This window comes from Dermacentor variabilis, chromosome 1 (genome assembly GCF_050947875.1).
Source record: "Dermacentor variabilis isolate Ectoservices chromosome 1, ASM5094787v1, whole genome shotgun sequence".
NCBI classification, from domain to species: domain Eukaryota; kingdom Metazoa; phylum Arthropoda; class Arachnida; order Ixodida; family Ixodidae; genus Dermacentor; species Dermacentor variabilis.
Window position 1 is genome coordinate 207,648,364 of NC_134568.1, and position 14,384 is coordinate 207,662,747.

General features: G+C 45.9%; 1 protein-coding gene across 4 annotated transcripts in view; it reads left to right on the plus strand.

The window, feature by feature from the left end:
* The window catches only part of LOC142591543 (uncharacterized), a 124,473-nt gene that overhangs the window by 72,333 nt on the left and 37,756 nt on the right, over nt 1–14,384 (plus strand). For all 4 annotated transcript variants that reach the window (XR_012830457.1, XR_012830456.1, XM_075703864.1 and 1 more), the window contains 2 exons: nt 4,398–4,510; nt 7,844–8,370. Coding sequence is in view for 2 of the 4 variants with exons in the window: in XM_075703864.1 (XP_075559979.1) it covers nt 4,398–4,510; nt 7,844–8,370 (640 nt within the window). In the remaining 2 variants the exon portion in view is untranslated. The remainder of the gene's footprint in view (nt 1–4,397; nt 4,511–7,843; nt 8,371–14,384) is intronic.

Genomic DNA, 14,384 nt, shown 5'->3' on the forward strand with positions numbered 1-14,384 from the left:
GTAAATTGAGGAATCATTGGCAAGACAAGTGGGATACACAAGCAATGAATAAATTTCACATTGTAAAACCAAAACTGGGGAACTGGATAAGTGGAAAAACAGCACGGTACAAGGAAGTACTTCTCTGCCGATTAACCCTTTGAAGGTCGAATTATTTTGAAAAAAACTTTCTCAGGTGGTCAAATTACTTTATTGCTGATCTTGAATGTCCAAAATGTATAAAGTCTGGAATAAATAGTAAAAAATAATTAGGAACAGTATTTTGGTGTCGGCATCACTCAGAACTGCAAAATGTTCAATAGTATTTCCGAGCGTGGTACTCCTTGAAACACAGGTCTACGCACAGCGCCTTATCGCAGTCTGCACACCTAAAATGCGTGTCTGTACTCTTGGAGCGAGGAGTTGTGTTGGCGCACACATGACATCTCTGGTTGTGGCTGCCTTGGGCAGAGGTCTGAGGCGCCCTCTCACGTAAGCGCGTTGCCGCGGAGAGCGAGAATACCTCGTGAGCGGTGGTGATAAACAAGCTAAGAGCAGTGCCAGTCAAGATAGAAATCAACTTCCGCCGCCCCTGCGAGAGCGTGCTGACAAAGAGAAAATCCACGTTTCGCGCGCCTCCGTTGTGATCACGCGGCGGAACCGAAACCGCGAAAGCGCGTTGCCACTGACAGCGAGAATACCTCGCGAACGGCGCTGATAAGCAAGCTAAGAGCAGCGCCAATCAAGATATAAATCAACTTCCACCGCCCTGCAAGAGAGTGCCGACAAAGAAAAAAAATGACGCTTCGCGCGCCTCCGTTGCGATCACGCGGCGAAACCGAAACCACCAAAGGGGCGTTGCCGCAGTTTGAGCGACTCGCTGAAGCTAGCAATCAGCTCTGTTTATCTCCCCAAGAAGGTAGCACCAATTTCAAACGCTTCTTGTAAGTGCTAAGAGGTGGCAGCACCTCCCGGTGAGCACGCATCGTCATTATGGAGCGAAATTTCAAACGGAGGGTCGGAACCGTACCCGTACGGCAAAGACCTTGTGGGACAGAAAACCGCCGCCGTACATGTACGGCGAAAACCTTCAAAGGGTTAAGGATAGGCCACACATACGGTACTCACTCTTTATCTCTTGACCAACTTGTATTAAGTGCGGCAATAGTCTCACAGTCATCCATGTTCTTATTCAGTACCCTGCCATAGAAACAGAGAGGAAAAAGTATTTCCCTGTTGCATATCGCGAGAATATACCCCTTCACCTTGCATTTTTTCTTAGCGATGAACCGCTTTTTAATCTGCAAACAGCCTTGGATTTTTTAGCCAAAACCGACACCCTGAAAATCATTTGGCCAGGCAACATTTAGCACACGACTAACAGCCCTGCATTTAAGGGCTCTCTTGAAACTCTTGTGTCACTGTTATGTTTTATTGCATCATGATTTAACGAAAGCTCATTGTCATAGTCCACATCACTACCTAGTCAGCGTCATTATTTTAGCACCTATATATTCTACGCCACTTACAGCTACAGGTTTTAGACCCTTTTACAGCCATATCACATCTACCATGAGAAATTCATTGTGCACGTCATCCACAATGAATCGTCAACATTACCACTTGTCATGGCACTCTTTGGCCAAACCTGGCCCTTGCGCCATAAAACACCACACATCATCATCATGCCCTGTCAGCACGCTCTTTGCCCATCCTGTCGATGACAATATTACAAAACAGTCCTGGAACAATTCCAAGCGCCTCCAGAACAGCTTTCGTGCAGAATTACCATCATTGTAGTAGGCTACAGTATTGTTAGTTGCTGTCTTAAATGCGTAAGCACCGACAAAGTTTTCTTCGGGCCGCGGCACCAGATGAGTTGGTTGAGCGACTCATTGGTGTTCTGTGTTCGTCCGTGAATACATTTGCTCAGAAAACTGACTACCTTTGAAAGTTCTCTTTCTGCTCCATTTGCTGGACGATCGTTCCATCTTCTGGGCAAGTAATAAGTTCGAAACTCGAAACGGAGGTGACCACGACCACGTAAGCAAAAGCAAGAGTTTGACGTAGTGGTTCTTCTCTACAAAGGATTATTACGTCAAACTCTTGCTTCGAGTTGTTAACAAATTCGACTTCGCCCTGCCATCTGCTAGCCGCCTGGTTAGCTCAAATGGTAGAGCGGCTGCCCCAAAAAGGCGGTGGTCCCGGGTTTCAGCCCCGGACCAGGACGAATTTTTCATCAACTGCGATGCTTTCCTTTCAAGGAACCTGTATGGGATTCCTTTGTGGCAATTGCTATGATTGGGTGGATGTCTCATTTTATTTTAATTAATATATGATTTTTAGTACAAATCATTTACTTACCACACACACACACACAAAAGCAAAAAAAAAAGCATGCCGTAACGAAGAAAACTGCGAACGACAACGATAAACAAACTGGCCTTCGCCCGCCATTTTTAAACGTCAGGGCGCGTGGCACACTTCGGCGTGACATTTGAACTGCTTTGAGCGGACGCTCGAAGTCACGCTTTTTCAGGTTCGTTCCTCATAGTGCAGTCGATCTTTCTGTGCCAAAATTGCAAATTCTATTTTGGCCCCCCTTAAGGGCATTAAAAGGCATGCATTTGTTTTCCAGACGTTTTTGCGGCCCCTAGGGAGTCAGAAAAATTTGACGTTGACTGTACTCAACTGCATGAATCGATTTGTGAACATACAAATAATTCAGTTCTCAACTCGATTATCTGCTACTCTGTTTTTCGTATATTTGGTGAAATACTTGGCTGAGGTCGATGCATTGCATAGAGCCTTACCGTGGTGCTCATTTGTTTTCGGGACAAAAGAAAATTCCGGAGCTTCTACGCTGAAACCACAGTTGTCAAATTGCTGAACCCACTAACCACCATTGTACCAAGACAGGCATGCCTGTCTTAGTACAATGGTCATCTGGGTCATCAACTTGAATTGAAACAATTCCTATACCCTACACCGACAAAGGGAATGGCGATGAAAGCGACACCTATGTGCTAAGGTATAGAACTGATTAGCCACTGGAAGGCACGCAGATCGCATCACATACACATGTTCATGCACACAGATTCAAGAGTTTGCACATGCAGTTCGGAACATTCTGTCAATCCGCAAACTTCTGGGTGCAATCGCAGTAGTTGCCAGTTTCAACGGTTGTCAAAAACATGTATAATCTCAGAACCGATCGCCGGTTAGCCACACATACGAACATATTGGCGGCAAGCTTTCTGCGACGGCTTGTGGAAAGCTTGCTGGTCACATCGGCCAGCAGCCAAGTTTCGTAATGGCACACTGCTTTGGCTGTTAGGCCTAATCGGTAGGGCTTCAAAAGGTGTATCAGGTATTGGCGACAGAAGTTAGTTTTACGCCGACTCGACTTGTACGTAGTATTCGCAGAGGCCACATGACACACAGGAAGCCAATAAACCGCCTTACAATGAAAGCAACTGTACAGGATGGTACGAACGTTCTCCAACGCCATCACCTTCTTAGCGGCACACTACAAAGGCATCTCATCTGGGCGCCGTTCATAGACGCATAGTCTCTTGTTGAGCTTCTAACATTATTTTGTCTAGTGTGTTAAAGCACACCAAAGCATATTTGTCGTTTGAAAGGCACGTAAGACATTTGCCTTCACTTTTTGTCTTGTGCCTGATGGCACAAACTGTTCTAGATCATTTGTAATTTCTTGTCTGACCTACACCTAGTGCATATTTTTGTTCTCGTTAGCCTACAAAATTTTATTTGTTTGGAAAATTAAGTTCCTTGCTTACCCAAATAAAATTTTTGCTGCGTATTGTGCATGGTATACCGTCCGTAGGAAGGCAACTTTAATTGGTCGCTGTTGGCTTTGTGTCTTGCTTCATTGTTGAGGAGCACTTACTGATTGCACAGTAATAAGCTTCGCCAAATGGTTACAGATGATTGCTGTACTACTCCGTGTTCCAAAACGACCAATTTTTATGCTCCAAAACTTCTCCAGAACGACATTTTTCCAGCTCTGAAAATTGCTCCAAATCCTAAACTGGCTGGACTACCACTGGTGTGGTCTTGGTGCTTTGTGCTAGGCCACAATTTACAAGTAGGCATTGTTGGCGCTAAAAAAAAAAATGAATTCCTGCTACACCGCACAGCTTGGAATTCACCAAGTTGGTGCTTTGCATTACAGGCTGTAGGCCCAAGCTTTTTTAGAAATTAAACTTTTTCATAGACCCTGTGACCAAACTTCCGGCACCAATAGGAATTCGATTTTCTAGACATGTGCTGTAGCTGTAGATAAGCTGTTTCAAAGCTGCCTTGTTTTTTGTCTTAAAATTTTGTGTGGAAAAAGTGTGATTTGCAAGGTGGTAGTAAGAAACAGTACATTTGACATGTACATTTATTTTCAGCCTTGAAAAAGGATTCTGAAGATAAGGAGGAGCGGCCACAGCGGAAGCGCAGATGGGGCTCCACAAATGTTGTTCTTGGTCCTTCAGTAAGCATTTCTACTGCTGCACTGAAGGTATGTTTGCATGTTTAGCACTTGAGAGCAAAGTATATCTTTGTTGATGCTCACTGCCAGCTGTACTGTGGCAGTGCATGTAAAGAATAACATAGCAATAGAAACTGAAGCATCCAAGCTTGTGGCACCCTAAGGTGTTGAAAAGGCAAAGGCAAAGGAGCTTGTATTTAAGAATCTTGGTTGTGGTGTAAGATGTACCCCTGTATCATCTGCATACCTGCCAAGCATCCCAGATTTTGACCATTTCTTCCGATTGAACGGTTGACAGGAAAGTATCCCGGAAATTGCAGTTGAGCCCCGTTTCTATCCGCATCCAGCACTTCGTCTGGCCAGATTGGCAAAAAATCCAACCCAATCCAATCCTGTTGGAAGTTCATGGCGCATAGCACTAAGAAAGTAGTAGGGAAACCCTGGTTGGCATTATTTTGTTAACCATAGCGCCGCTCATTACACTGACGAGGTTGTTGGGTGCCTTAGTAGCCATAGTCTCATTTAGCTAGCAGGCGAATACCGCAGTCCACGGCTAGCAACACTAGAGTCTCCATCGTTCGCCTCAATGCAGTGGCTAGAATTGGGAAGTGTGATGAACGCATTGGCTTGTGCGTGGCGCTTTGGAAGGAAACTGTCAGGGGGCGCTGCCAGACGCATGCATGTCGGCCGGGACGGTGGCTAGCGGCCGCAGCGCAGGGGCCCTGCATGGAATGTGATCATCCACGCGCGCTTTCAGGAATGCAATAACAAATAAGAGCTTCGCAATATTATGCTCGCTCGTTCATGGCTGCAAATTACTATATGTAGAGTAGCATAGCTCCTTACGAATTAAAATGTGCTGAGGTAACAATCCGATTGAGTGTAATGCAATAACAAATAAGAGCTTCGCAATATTATGCTCGCTCGTTCATGGCTGCAAATTACTATATGTAGAGTAGCATAGCTCCTTACGAATTAAAATGTGCTGAGGTAACAATCCGATTGAGTGTGCGTCGATAGTAGAATGCAGCTTGCTTTATCTGGTTATCGAACGTAAGGCAAGAAAATTCCCAGTGGTAACTCGGAAGCAAAAATTTTAGTTTCAGCTCACTGCTTACGCAAGCAACTCGTTTTTTGAAGAGTGGCTTAGAATCCGAAACCATTCTCAGTAATCGATAATGTTTTGCTACATGACACACCTGAGCTGGTGCTCTTTTTTTTTTTTTCACGAGAACAAAAAAAAAACATTTTGTTTAAATAGTTTACAAGCAGTTCAAGCAGAACGTTGTCAGCCTCTGCTAAGTGACGCGCCTAAGCTTCAGTTGCTTCTTTTCACGGGAAGACGCTCTCTCTTTGTTGAGTGCCTTCGCGTAGAAATGTAAACGGGTGACCAAAAAAAAATTTGTGACCTGGTTGGTGACGTTGGGGACGTGATGTGTACAGCCTAGCATGTCGTCATTTTTTGCAGGCAGGAGACAAGCTTATCCAAGCTGCCACTGTAAAGCTCATTCTAACTGAACCACATTGAAAAAGTACCGTATTTACACGATTGTAAGTCGACTCGAACGTAAGTCGACCCCCCCATAACGCTAGACCGGGAAAAACAAAAAACAAAATAAACCCGAGAGCGCATTCGATAACGAAAATTGATTAGTAGCTAACATGGTCATTGGACTACTCGTCTTCACTAGTGCTGCCATCGTCATAGTTGCTGCGGTCCCACAGCGCGTCGTGGTCCAGCGAAATTTCAAATTTGCAAACGACCGCACCAGGTCATCGTGCAGAACAGCAGCCCACGCCAAATGCACCCAACCACACGCAGCCGTCAGGGAGGCTCTTTTGACAGGTCCGGTTGGCGTAATTTCGCAGTCTTCTGCCGCCAGCCACTCGTTGTGCTCACGGCGGAGCAGAACCTTAAAATTCAGGCGGAGGTCCAGGCTTATTTCATGACCACGTCGCACTTCACTGGCAGGGACCGATCATGCATTTCAGCGACGTACGCCGCAAGCTTAGCCTACAGCTCCGGAAAGCGTCTAGACTTCGGCACGTGGGAAATTTCTCACTTGCCGCCACAGGGTGAAAATTTCGCTTCGCTGCAGTCGCCACTCTCGCACCACCCGTTTAGAAACATCGAAATTGCGGCCCGCTGCGCAGTGATTTGTTTCTTCGGCGTAAAGGATGGCAGCCCTCTTGAACGCTGCTGTGAACGAGTGCCGAAAGATTAGTGGGCCTGCAGCACTCATGACGACTGGGGAAGCGTAGAAGTAGCCGAAGTGGAGCGCGTCAAGAAGTTAATCAAACCAATGCTTTTAAACAGAGAAAGAGAAACCCGCGAGCGGTGTCTGCTCTTCCATGAACTACCGATACTCCCCGCAAGCGCCGCCGTTCTGAGGGTGCCGCCGCAAATGGGAACAGCGGCGCTTTTATCACCTATCGACACCCCCCCATGAGTGTTGCATGCACTGTAAGACTCTCAAAAATGTTGAAAAACCCTTCCGAAAAGCGAACAAACACGCGGGATAGCGAAAAGATACAGGTAGGGCCATAGAGCAAACATAAAACTGTAACTACGTTGTAGCTCTCGTTAATATGGCTTTTTTTTGGCGGGGCCATGTTTTGGTTTCGATTGTAAGTCGACCCCCCAACTTCAGACTTTCAAATTTTAAAAAAGGGGTCGACTTACAATCGTGTAAATACGCTAGTTTCAAGGGCATCTACATATTAGAAAAGCTTCTCAGAAGGGTATATGGGGCCCCGCAGAACTTGGTGAACATCGCCAGCTATTCGTTGGCTTCATCGGTGGAAAGAAGAAGTTCGTCGAAGCATTCCTTGCACTCAGTCAAATCCCATGCTGATATTGATGGGGGTGAAATGCAAAAAAACGCCTGTGTACCATGCATTGGGTGCGTGCGTGCCCCCCCCCCCCCCGCCTCGACAATGGTAATGGGCCGACAATATAGCTGATGACCATGCTGGCGACGTATCAGAACCAAAATATTGATTTTCTGCTCAACTTGGTGAAGAAATTAGCACATGTCCATGCAGGCCGAGTCTGAATTTTGAACGGTGCTCTGTAAGGTGTCTGTAATTTCGGTCATTCTTATACATTGTCTTTGGGGCCAGTGGTGGTGCCACAAAGCTGGCTGTATTATTGGTGTTGGAATTATTGGTTGGTGACTGTGTCGACATTGGAGCTGGTGGCCCCCTCTCCTACAGGCTTGAAAACTGCTCTAAGATTCTATAAGCAGCATAGCTGTGTGACGTTTTGACTACATATTAAGCTGTGCACATTAGTTGCAGATTTGGGGATTTGCTAGGAAAAGCACATTATTGTGAGCTTTTTATCTTGTTTTTGATATGCAGGACCTGATACCTGATATTGAAGAGCCACTGTCCAAGCCCAAAGAGCTTGAAGAGGAGCATGTCACTGCATCTGTTGGAGAGTCACCAGTTGCAGAGCTTGAGGAGACGTCTGATGAGCCACCAGTCAAACTCCAGGTTGTAGATGATGAAGCTACTAGTGAAGAAGTGCCACCCTGTGATGACAAGACAGAAAATAAGGAAACGAGGGAAGATGGAGAGCCTAGTCACAGTGAGAAATCTGCGAAGGGTGAGAAGGTTTCAAGAGATGAGAAACCTAAAGATGATAGATTGCCCAGGAGTGAGCGCATTCCTCGAGATGAAAAGGAAAAGCCCCTTGGCAGGGATGAGAAGGCAGTTAAAGCTGACAAACCTCCGAGAGAAGTTAGTAGAGATGATAAGCTAGGAAGGCATGATGCAAACACAAAGGAAATGAAAGTGGCCAGAGAAAGAGCGTCGCCAATTACAGCACCCAGTGCTGAGCGCAAGGCTCTCCGTGTGATCTCTGACAGAGCGCCCTTGTCTAAAAGGTAAGCTTACAAATCTCAAATATTTATGATGAAGTTGTTAAACGCAAAAACATGAAGACAAATAACTCGTTAAAGGACATACTACAATATATTGTACTGAATTTATTTGCTTTCAAATACAGTCTACGCTCGATACGAAGGGCCCATGTACAACAGACTTTAAGATATAATGGACCATATTTCAACTTTAGTTTGCTCTACCTGTTATATTAATGCACCGAAGTTTACTTTTAACGGACCGCAACACAATGGACTATCAGCTACAGTGGACGAAATTAGTGGCAATTTTTGTCAAAGTTGGGCATATAAAATGGACTTTTGCTGTTTTGCCACGGGCTGCTCTATTCCAAAATCCAGTGTCCAGTGCCATGCCGGATTATGGGTCCAGTGTCGCGCGCTAAATGCTGGGATGTATGTTGGGCAGGCGGGGCATACTGGGAGATGCTGGGTAGGGGTGCAAAAAGTTGCTCTAGCGCGTGGAATGCGCTGTATTTTAACTTTAAAAAAAGTCCTAAATCAACCGCCGACCTGGGATGCTGTTTGGCCTGTTGCAGTCAAACCCACTTATAACAATATTCAGGTGCCATGAAAATTCCATTGTTATAACCGATAATTGTTATAACCAGGTTGCATGAAAAAATCAAAATAGGGGGATGGCAGAGCTGTTGTGGAGAAAACTGTAATGGCGGGGAGGCCAGTGCCCCTCCCCACCACCTTCCTCCATCTGGCTGCTGATTGTGTTCACTCGTTTAACTGCTTCCTGGGTGCACCAATTGCGTGTAACAAGCCGTGGCTGTCGGCGTTAAAGAATAGCACTGCTATAACAACTGCAAAGAGGGATCACGGGCGGCAAGTGATATGCAAGTGTTGCCAAAGCATTGCATTGGTGGCCCCAAAAGGGGCCTTTTAAATATTTCTTGAAGGCTGGCACGGCAGCCTGTCAGCTTAAGAAATCCAGAAAAAACGCTGAGGCGAGATCGCCACAAGCATCTCGCCACGTACTTCTCACTGGCTTGCACGAGAGAACCCTATGTCCGTCAGCCTTGCATGCTTTATGCAAAGCTTGCCGATATCTTTCTCCAAGGCATCCAGGTGCTCCATGTAGTGCAACGGAAGGTTCCTCGCGAAAACGAAGCCCCGGAGGGACAGAATCATCTGCCGGGGCCTCCTGTGAGGACAACGTTGAGGCAGTCTGCCCTACCGCATCATCGCTGCCGTCGCTATCTGATGCAAGCACGTTCACGACGATTGCCTCATCGGTTAGAAGCACTTAGTTTCCAAATCTACAGCCATGCGCTTTCTTTTCACCGGCAATGTCGTGCATTGCCGAGAATCAGCAGGCGGATCAGCCATCTTCCGTTTCGGTGGTGAGAAACTGCGTGGCCAGGAACGATTTCGATGCAAACAATGAAGACCAGCGCGAGCGATTAAGTTGTTTGCAAAAGTGCGCTGAATGAGGAGCCAGCGAGCAACATGCGAGCAACATGCGAGCAACCTGCGAGCAGCGCAGTTGGCGCGGTCTATTCGTGTTTCGGAGGTTGGGGCGGCGTAGAGCTGCGGGCACAGCCCATTCATGTCCGGAGGGGTGGAAGGGCAACAGGAAAGAGGCGCGTGAAGATCGCTAGAAAACGTGTGCGCGGCGGCTGTTGGAGCAGCGGCTCATCGTGCAGCGGCTTGAATTTCTGGTTTTCTTTTCTTTTTTTCAATGATTTCGCATTTTGCTACCTTTTGGCTCGGACACCTAGCAGCCAAACCTCATTGTTATAGCCGATAACGCGGCATCGGAGCATTGTAGTAAGTGGGTTATTTCACCGTGGAAAGCATACAAAAGTTGACAGTGCAGCAGCTTCTCATTGTTATAACCGATATATTGTTAAAGCCGGTATCATTATAAGTGGGTTCGACTGTACTGCCGGGTTTGATGGCTGTTTCTTGTTCTTCGCAGAAGGGATGTGCAACATTTCCTTAGTTCAACGATCAGTTTCAATCGACACATCTGTCAAGTAGCATATCTTCGTCAGAGAAGCGTAGACTAGTGCTAGCAGCCTTCGGCGACGGTACACATACATATATTTATAACGCATCACATCGCCACTCATCGCTTCTTGTGCTGACACTGTAGGCATGAAAATATTGTTTAAGAACACTGATGCGAAAGCTGAAATATAGTGATTTATTCTTGTTAGACTTGTTGATTTCTGAGCCCAGACAGGCCCATAGCGTGTAGATGGATTTGGCGGATATGCTAGGCCTAAGCTTCGGTGCAAGGGAACGATCTTGGCATGGGTAACGGGTGGTTACTAAAATGTGTGTATTTGGCCCTCAGAGCCTTTTATCTATTGTCTTTTAGTACACTAAGGAAAGTGGAAGCGCATGAATCACCTCAGCTTTGTTATCAGTGCGATATCAATCAGCGGCAGGGCTCCTGGCAGTCCATTTAACATGTCTGAACAACTTCTGGATTTCGTATCGACTCCACAACTCTGTGACCACAGCGACAACTCACAGTCATTGGTTGCGTACAAACTACTAAAAAACGAACCGTCATTTGCACGATTTATTTCATGCTTATAGCTATCCGCCCAGAACAGAAAGGCAAAAAACGAAAGTGCTGTTCACTGTCAGGTATCCATGCATAAACAGGGCATGAACCATGAAAGGTGTGTGATCACGCACCTGTATTCCAAGCTGCGACACGAAATAAACTTTTATGACCCCACGATGTAGCATTATTGAACAAGAGACTAGTATCTAGTGATGAAATTGTATAAAGCATTTAATGCTCAACAGTGCCTATACTCCTTGTGCATATGAACCAGTGCAGCACAAACGCAACCAGCCAGTTTCCAGTGCGAGCCAGCGAACTGCAGCGAGAACCAGTGCATTTACAGCACAAACAGTGCGCCCCAGCATCATAGCACTGAAACCAGTGTCTCGTCCAGTGTGACCCAGCTCTTTTCCAGCGTTCTTTCTGGTGTCCCAGTGACTGCCAGCGAGCACCAGCATCCCTAGTGCAATCCAGTATCAAAACATGCCCTGGTTTCACACTGGAGGGCACTGGAAGACAGTGGTTTTCGCAATAGGGTGGCAACTTGACTTGTGAGGGTCAGCTGACGATCGTGGCTCAATATCATGTGCACGAGAAAGGGAGGAAAGCGGGGCAGAAGTGTGCCGTCTCTTGTGCACGAGGCACAGGGGAGATGCAAGGGAGCGGGGGGTTCTACTCCAGTAGCTGCTGTTAACTGTGTGGCCGCGTGAGTGCCGTATCATGAAAGCAATATGCGATGTGGACAAAGTGTACACCCACACGGGGACCGTATCTTGAGAGCGATCTGCGATGCTGACAAAGTGCACGCCCATGCGGGCCACATCTTCAAAGTTATCTGCAATGTGGACAAAGTGCGTTCAGTGCCAGTAGCATCATACACACTGTGCTTTTGATGTTTAGTTCTTGTTGAAGTGAGAGCCAGCACAAAGGTCAATTCGCTCGCTGTTGCTGCCATGCTTCCTCACTCCAACGTCTTGACACCGACTTACTGCGGTCATCAAGGAAGATATGTTCATGTTACTTCCATGCGCGTGACACGGTGCTTGTTAATTTCGTTGGTAAGCTAGTGTTTACAACTTCATATGGCTGATAAAACTGCTATCCTTACTTGGAATACCTGTCTGCTAATTTGCTATCGCGATCAATGCTTTGCTTTCGGGCGAAACTGTGACTGTTTGTTTGTTTACTTTGGACATTCGTCACTCCCTCTTTGCAATAACGTTGTTACACAGCTTCTTCGCTTAAATCTACGTCCGGTGCCGAATCCGCACACAATGCCAGTCTGGTGGCACCAAAACCATCGTTGTTGAAGCAAGGAAAGCGTATTCCCGGACGATTGCCCAGTCACGGCCCAATGCATAGCACTCTATGCATTGGGCCTGTGCATAGCACACTTTCGTGACCGCAGGAACATTGGTAGTTTTTTGGTGGTCTGGGAAATATTCTTCCTTCCTGCCACAGAAAATGCTTGATGTTTGTTAAAGAGTACTAGAGCAAGGAATTGTCTTTCCAATGGTATTAATTTCAAACAACATATTTATTCAATATAGTTCAAAAGGAATTATGAAAACAAAAATATTGAAACAAAAACAAAAAAGATTGATATAAACATCGATGCTGCTTTGCACAAAATAAACATTTAAAAAATTCGAAATGTACATATTGAACACAAGGGCCATATGGAATAATCCTGCATATACAAGCTCTGTATGTACAAGATTTCTTCAGATACATAGAAAAACATTAGCCCTAGTAAACTGCTGCGCGGTACTCCTGAGCACGATCCACAGCCGGCCGTCTTTCGTGCGCGAAACTCTCTCGTGGCCACCTGCCATTAATTATTGTCGTTCGGTCCCGCCCAAACGACATTGACAGCCTGCAGGTAAGAAATGCGACCTTTAGAACACGCTAGGTGTACTTAGATCAATGCGCAGCAGCGGTGAAACAGTTCGAGAAGAAAGTGAAAATCACTGGCATATGCCTGTTTGACATTCTGGGGTGGTTTGACGCACTTTTACCATACGTACTAAAGTCTGACGAATGGAGGTCATCTTCCAAGTCAATGCTGTACCATCATCCGGAAATTCAAGCCCAGATGCATCGGAAACCGTCGAAATTCACCGTTTTCATGAAGCAGTGGCACGCAACATCTATGCCATCTTCGAAAGTACAAGTGCTCATTACCCTGACTACGATAGCGCTTTCAATATCCCCACATGGTAAAATAGTTCCTCTTTAACCCATTAGATGGTGCTGGCTGTCCAGAAGCGCTTGGAGAGCCCCAAAATTTCAATATGTAACCATCAATAACATGCTATCGATGGGAATAAGTGCGGTCACGAAACTGTTAAAACGACCCTTGCCACAATGCCTGCGAGGTATGAGATGCTTGTATTTATAGTCAAGAGTGGCCTCTTCATTGAAAGAGAAATGTTTTTATCAAATGCTGGTGACAGCATTAATGTTCACCTTTCATAGAAAAGATTCTTATACTGAATAAGAATTTTATTTAATTGAATGTGTTGATAGTTATCTTGCTAGTAAGGTCTACCTCTTCAAATAATCCAGCTCAAGGACAAACATTATGCTACCTGCCACAGGTGATCTTTAAAAATTTTGGAAAACTTAAAAATGATCACCCCATATACTGACCAGCCCAGTTGGCAGCGCTCCGTTAGTGCTCTAAAGAGCCACCTGGCTGTTTCTTGTTCCAGACTTCGCAGCAGAGGTTGTGCTCGAGTTACTCCTCCCAAGCTTTTAATGAGGGAGGTGCAGCCACATTTGGTTTCATTTTATGGCAGTTTGTTACCAGTAGAACCTATTGCTTCTGGTTAAAAAGACGTGGGGTATAGAAAGAAAATACAAACGTGCCAGGGAAGAGAAAGATGCAAGTTGCACATGGCTAATCTATGCATTATGTCTGCGTTTGCTGCTGAATGCAGTGCTGTTGTGTTTTGACCCACAAAAGGTAACAATTCCAGCTTGCAGAAAATCACTAGCAACATTGGATAACAGCAAGGAGGGCAATTGCAAAGTCAGACGGTGGCAACAGGCTGTAGTGTGCGTCACCATTACGGCATTTCTCATAGCCCCAGTGTTGTTTTGGGAGGTTAAACCCTTGAATCAATCAGTCAATCAATGATAGTCTGCTTTCATTTGTAAACACACGCCACTCTAATTTTGACAGCACATGCAGGAAAGCGAAGAGTCAAGCAAGCTCGGCAGCAAAGCTGCATCTCCTCCTGTTGTACTGTGTGCAAGAATCCTGATTGGTGATGTCGGCAGTCCTCGTGCAGTGTCACAGAGAACTTAGGAGCCTTGGAAGATGACTTGTTAATGTCTTGGCACAGCATGCCGTAGTGTGAGGTTGGGAGCCTGCGTGATCTTTAAACTTGTACTAAAATGTATTCTCCAACTTTTGCCATTACTTCTGGGCCAGAGATAACTATGTATATACAGAGGAATT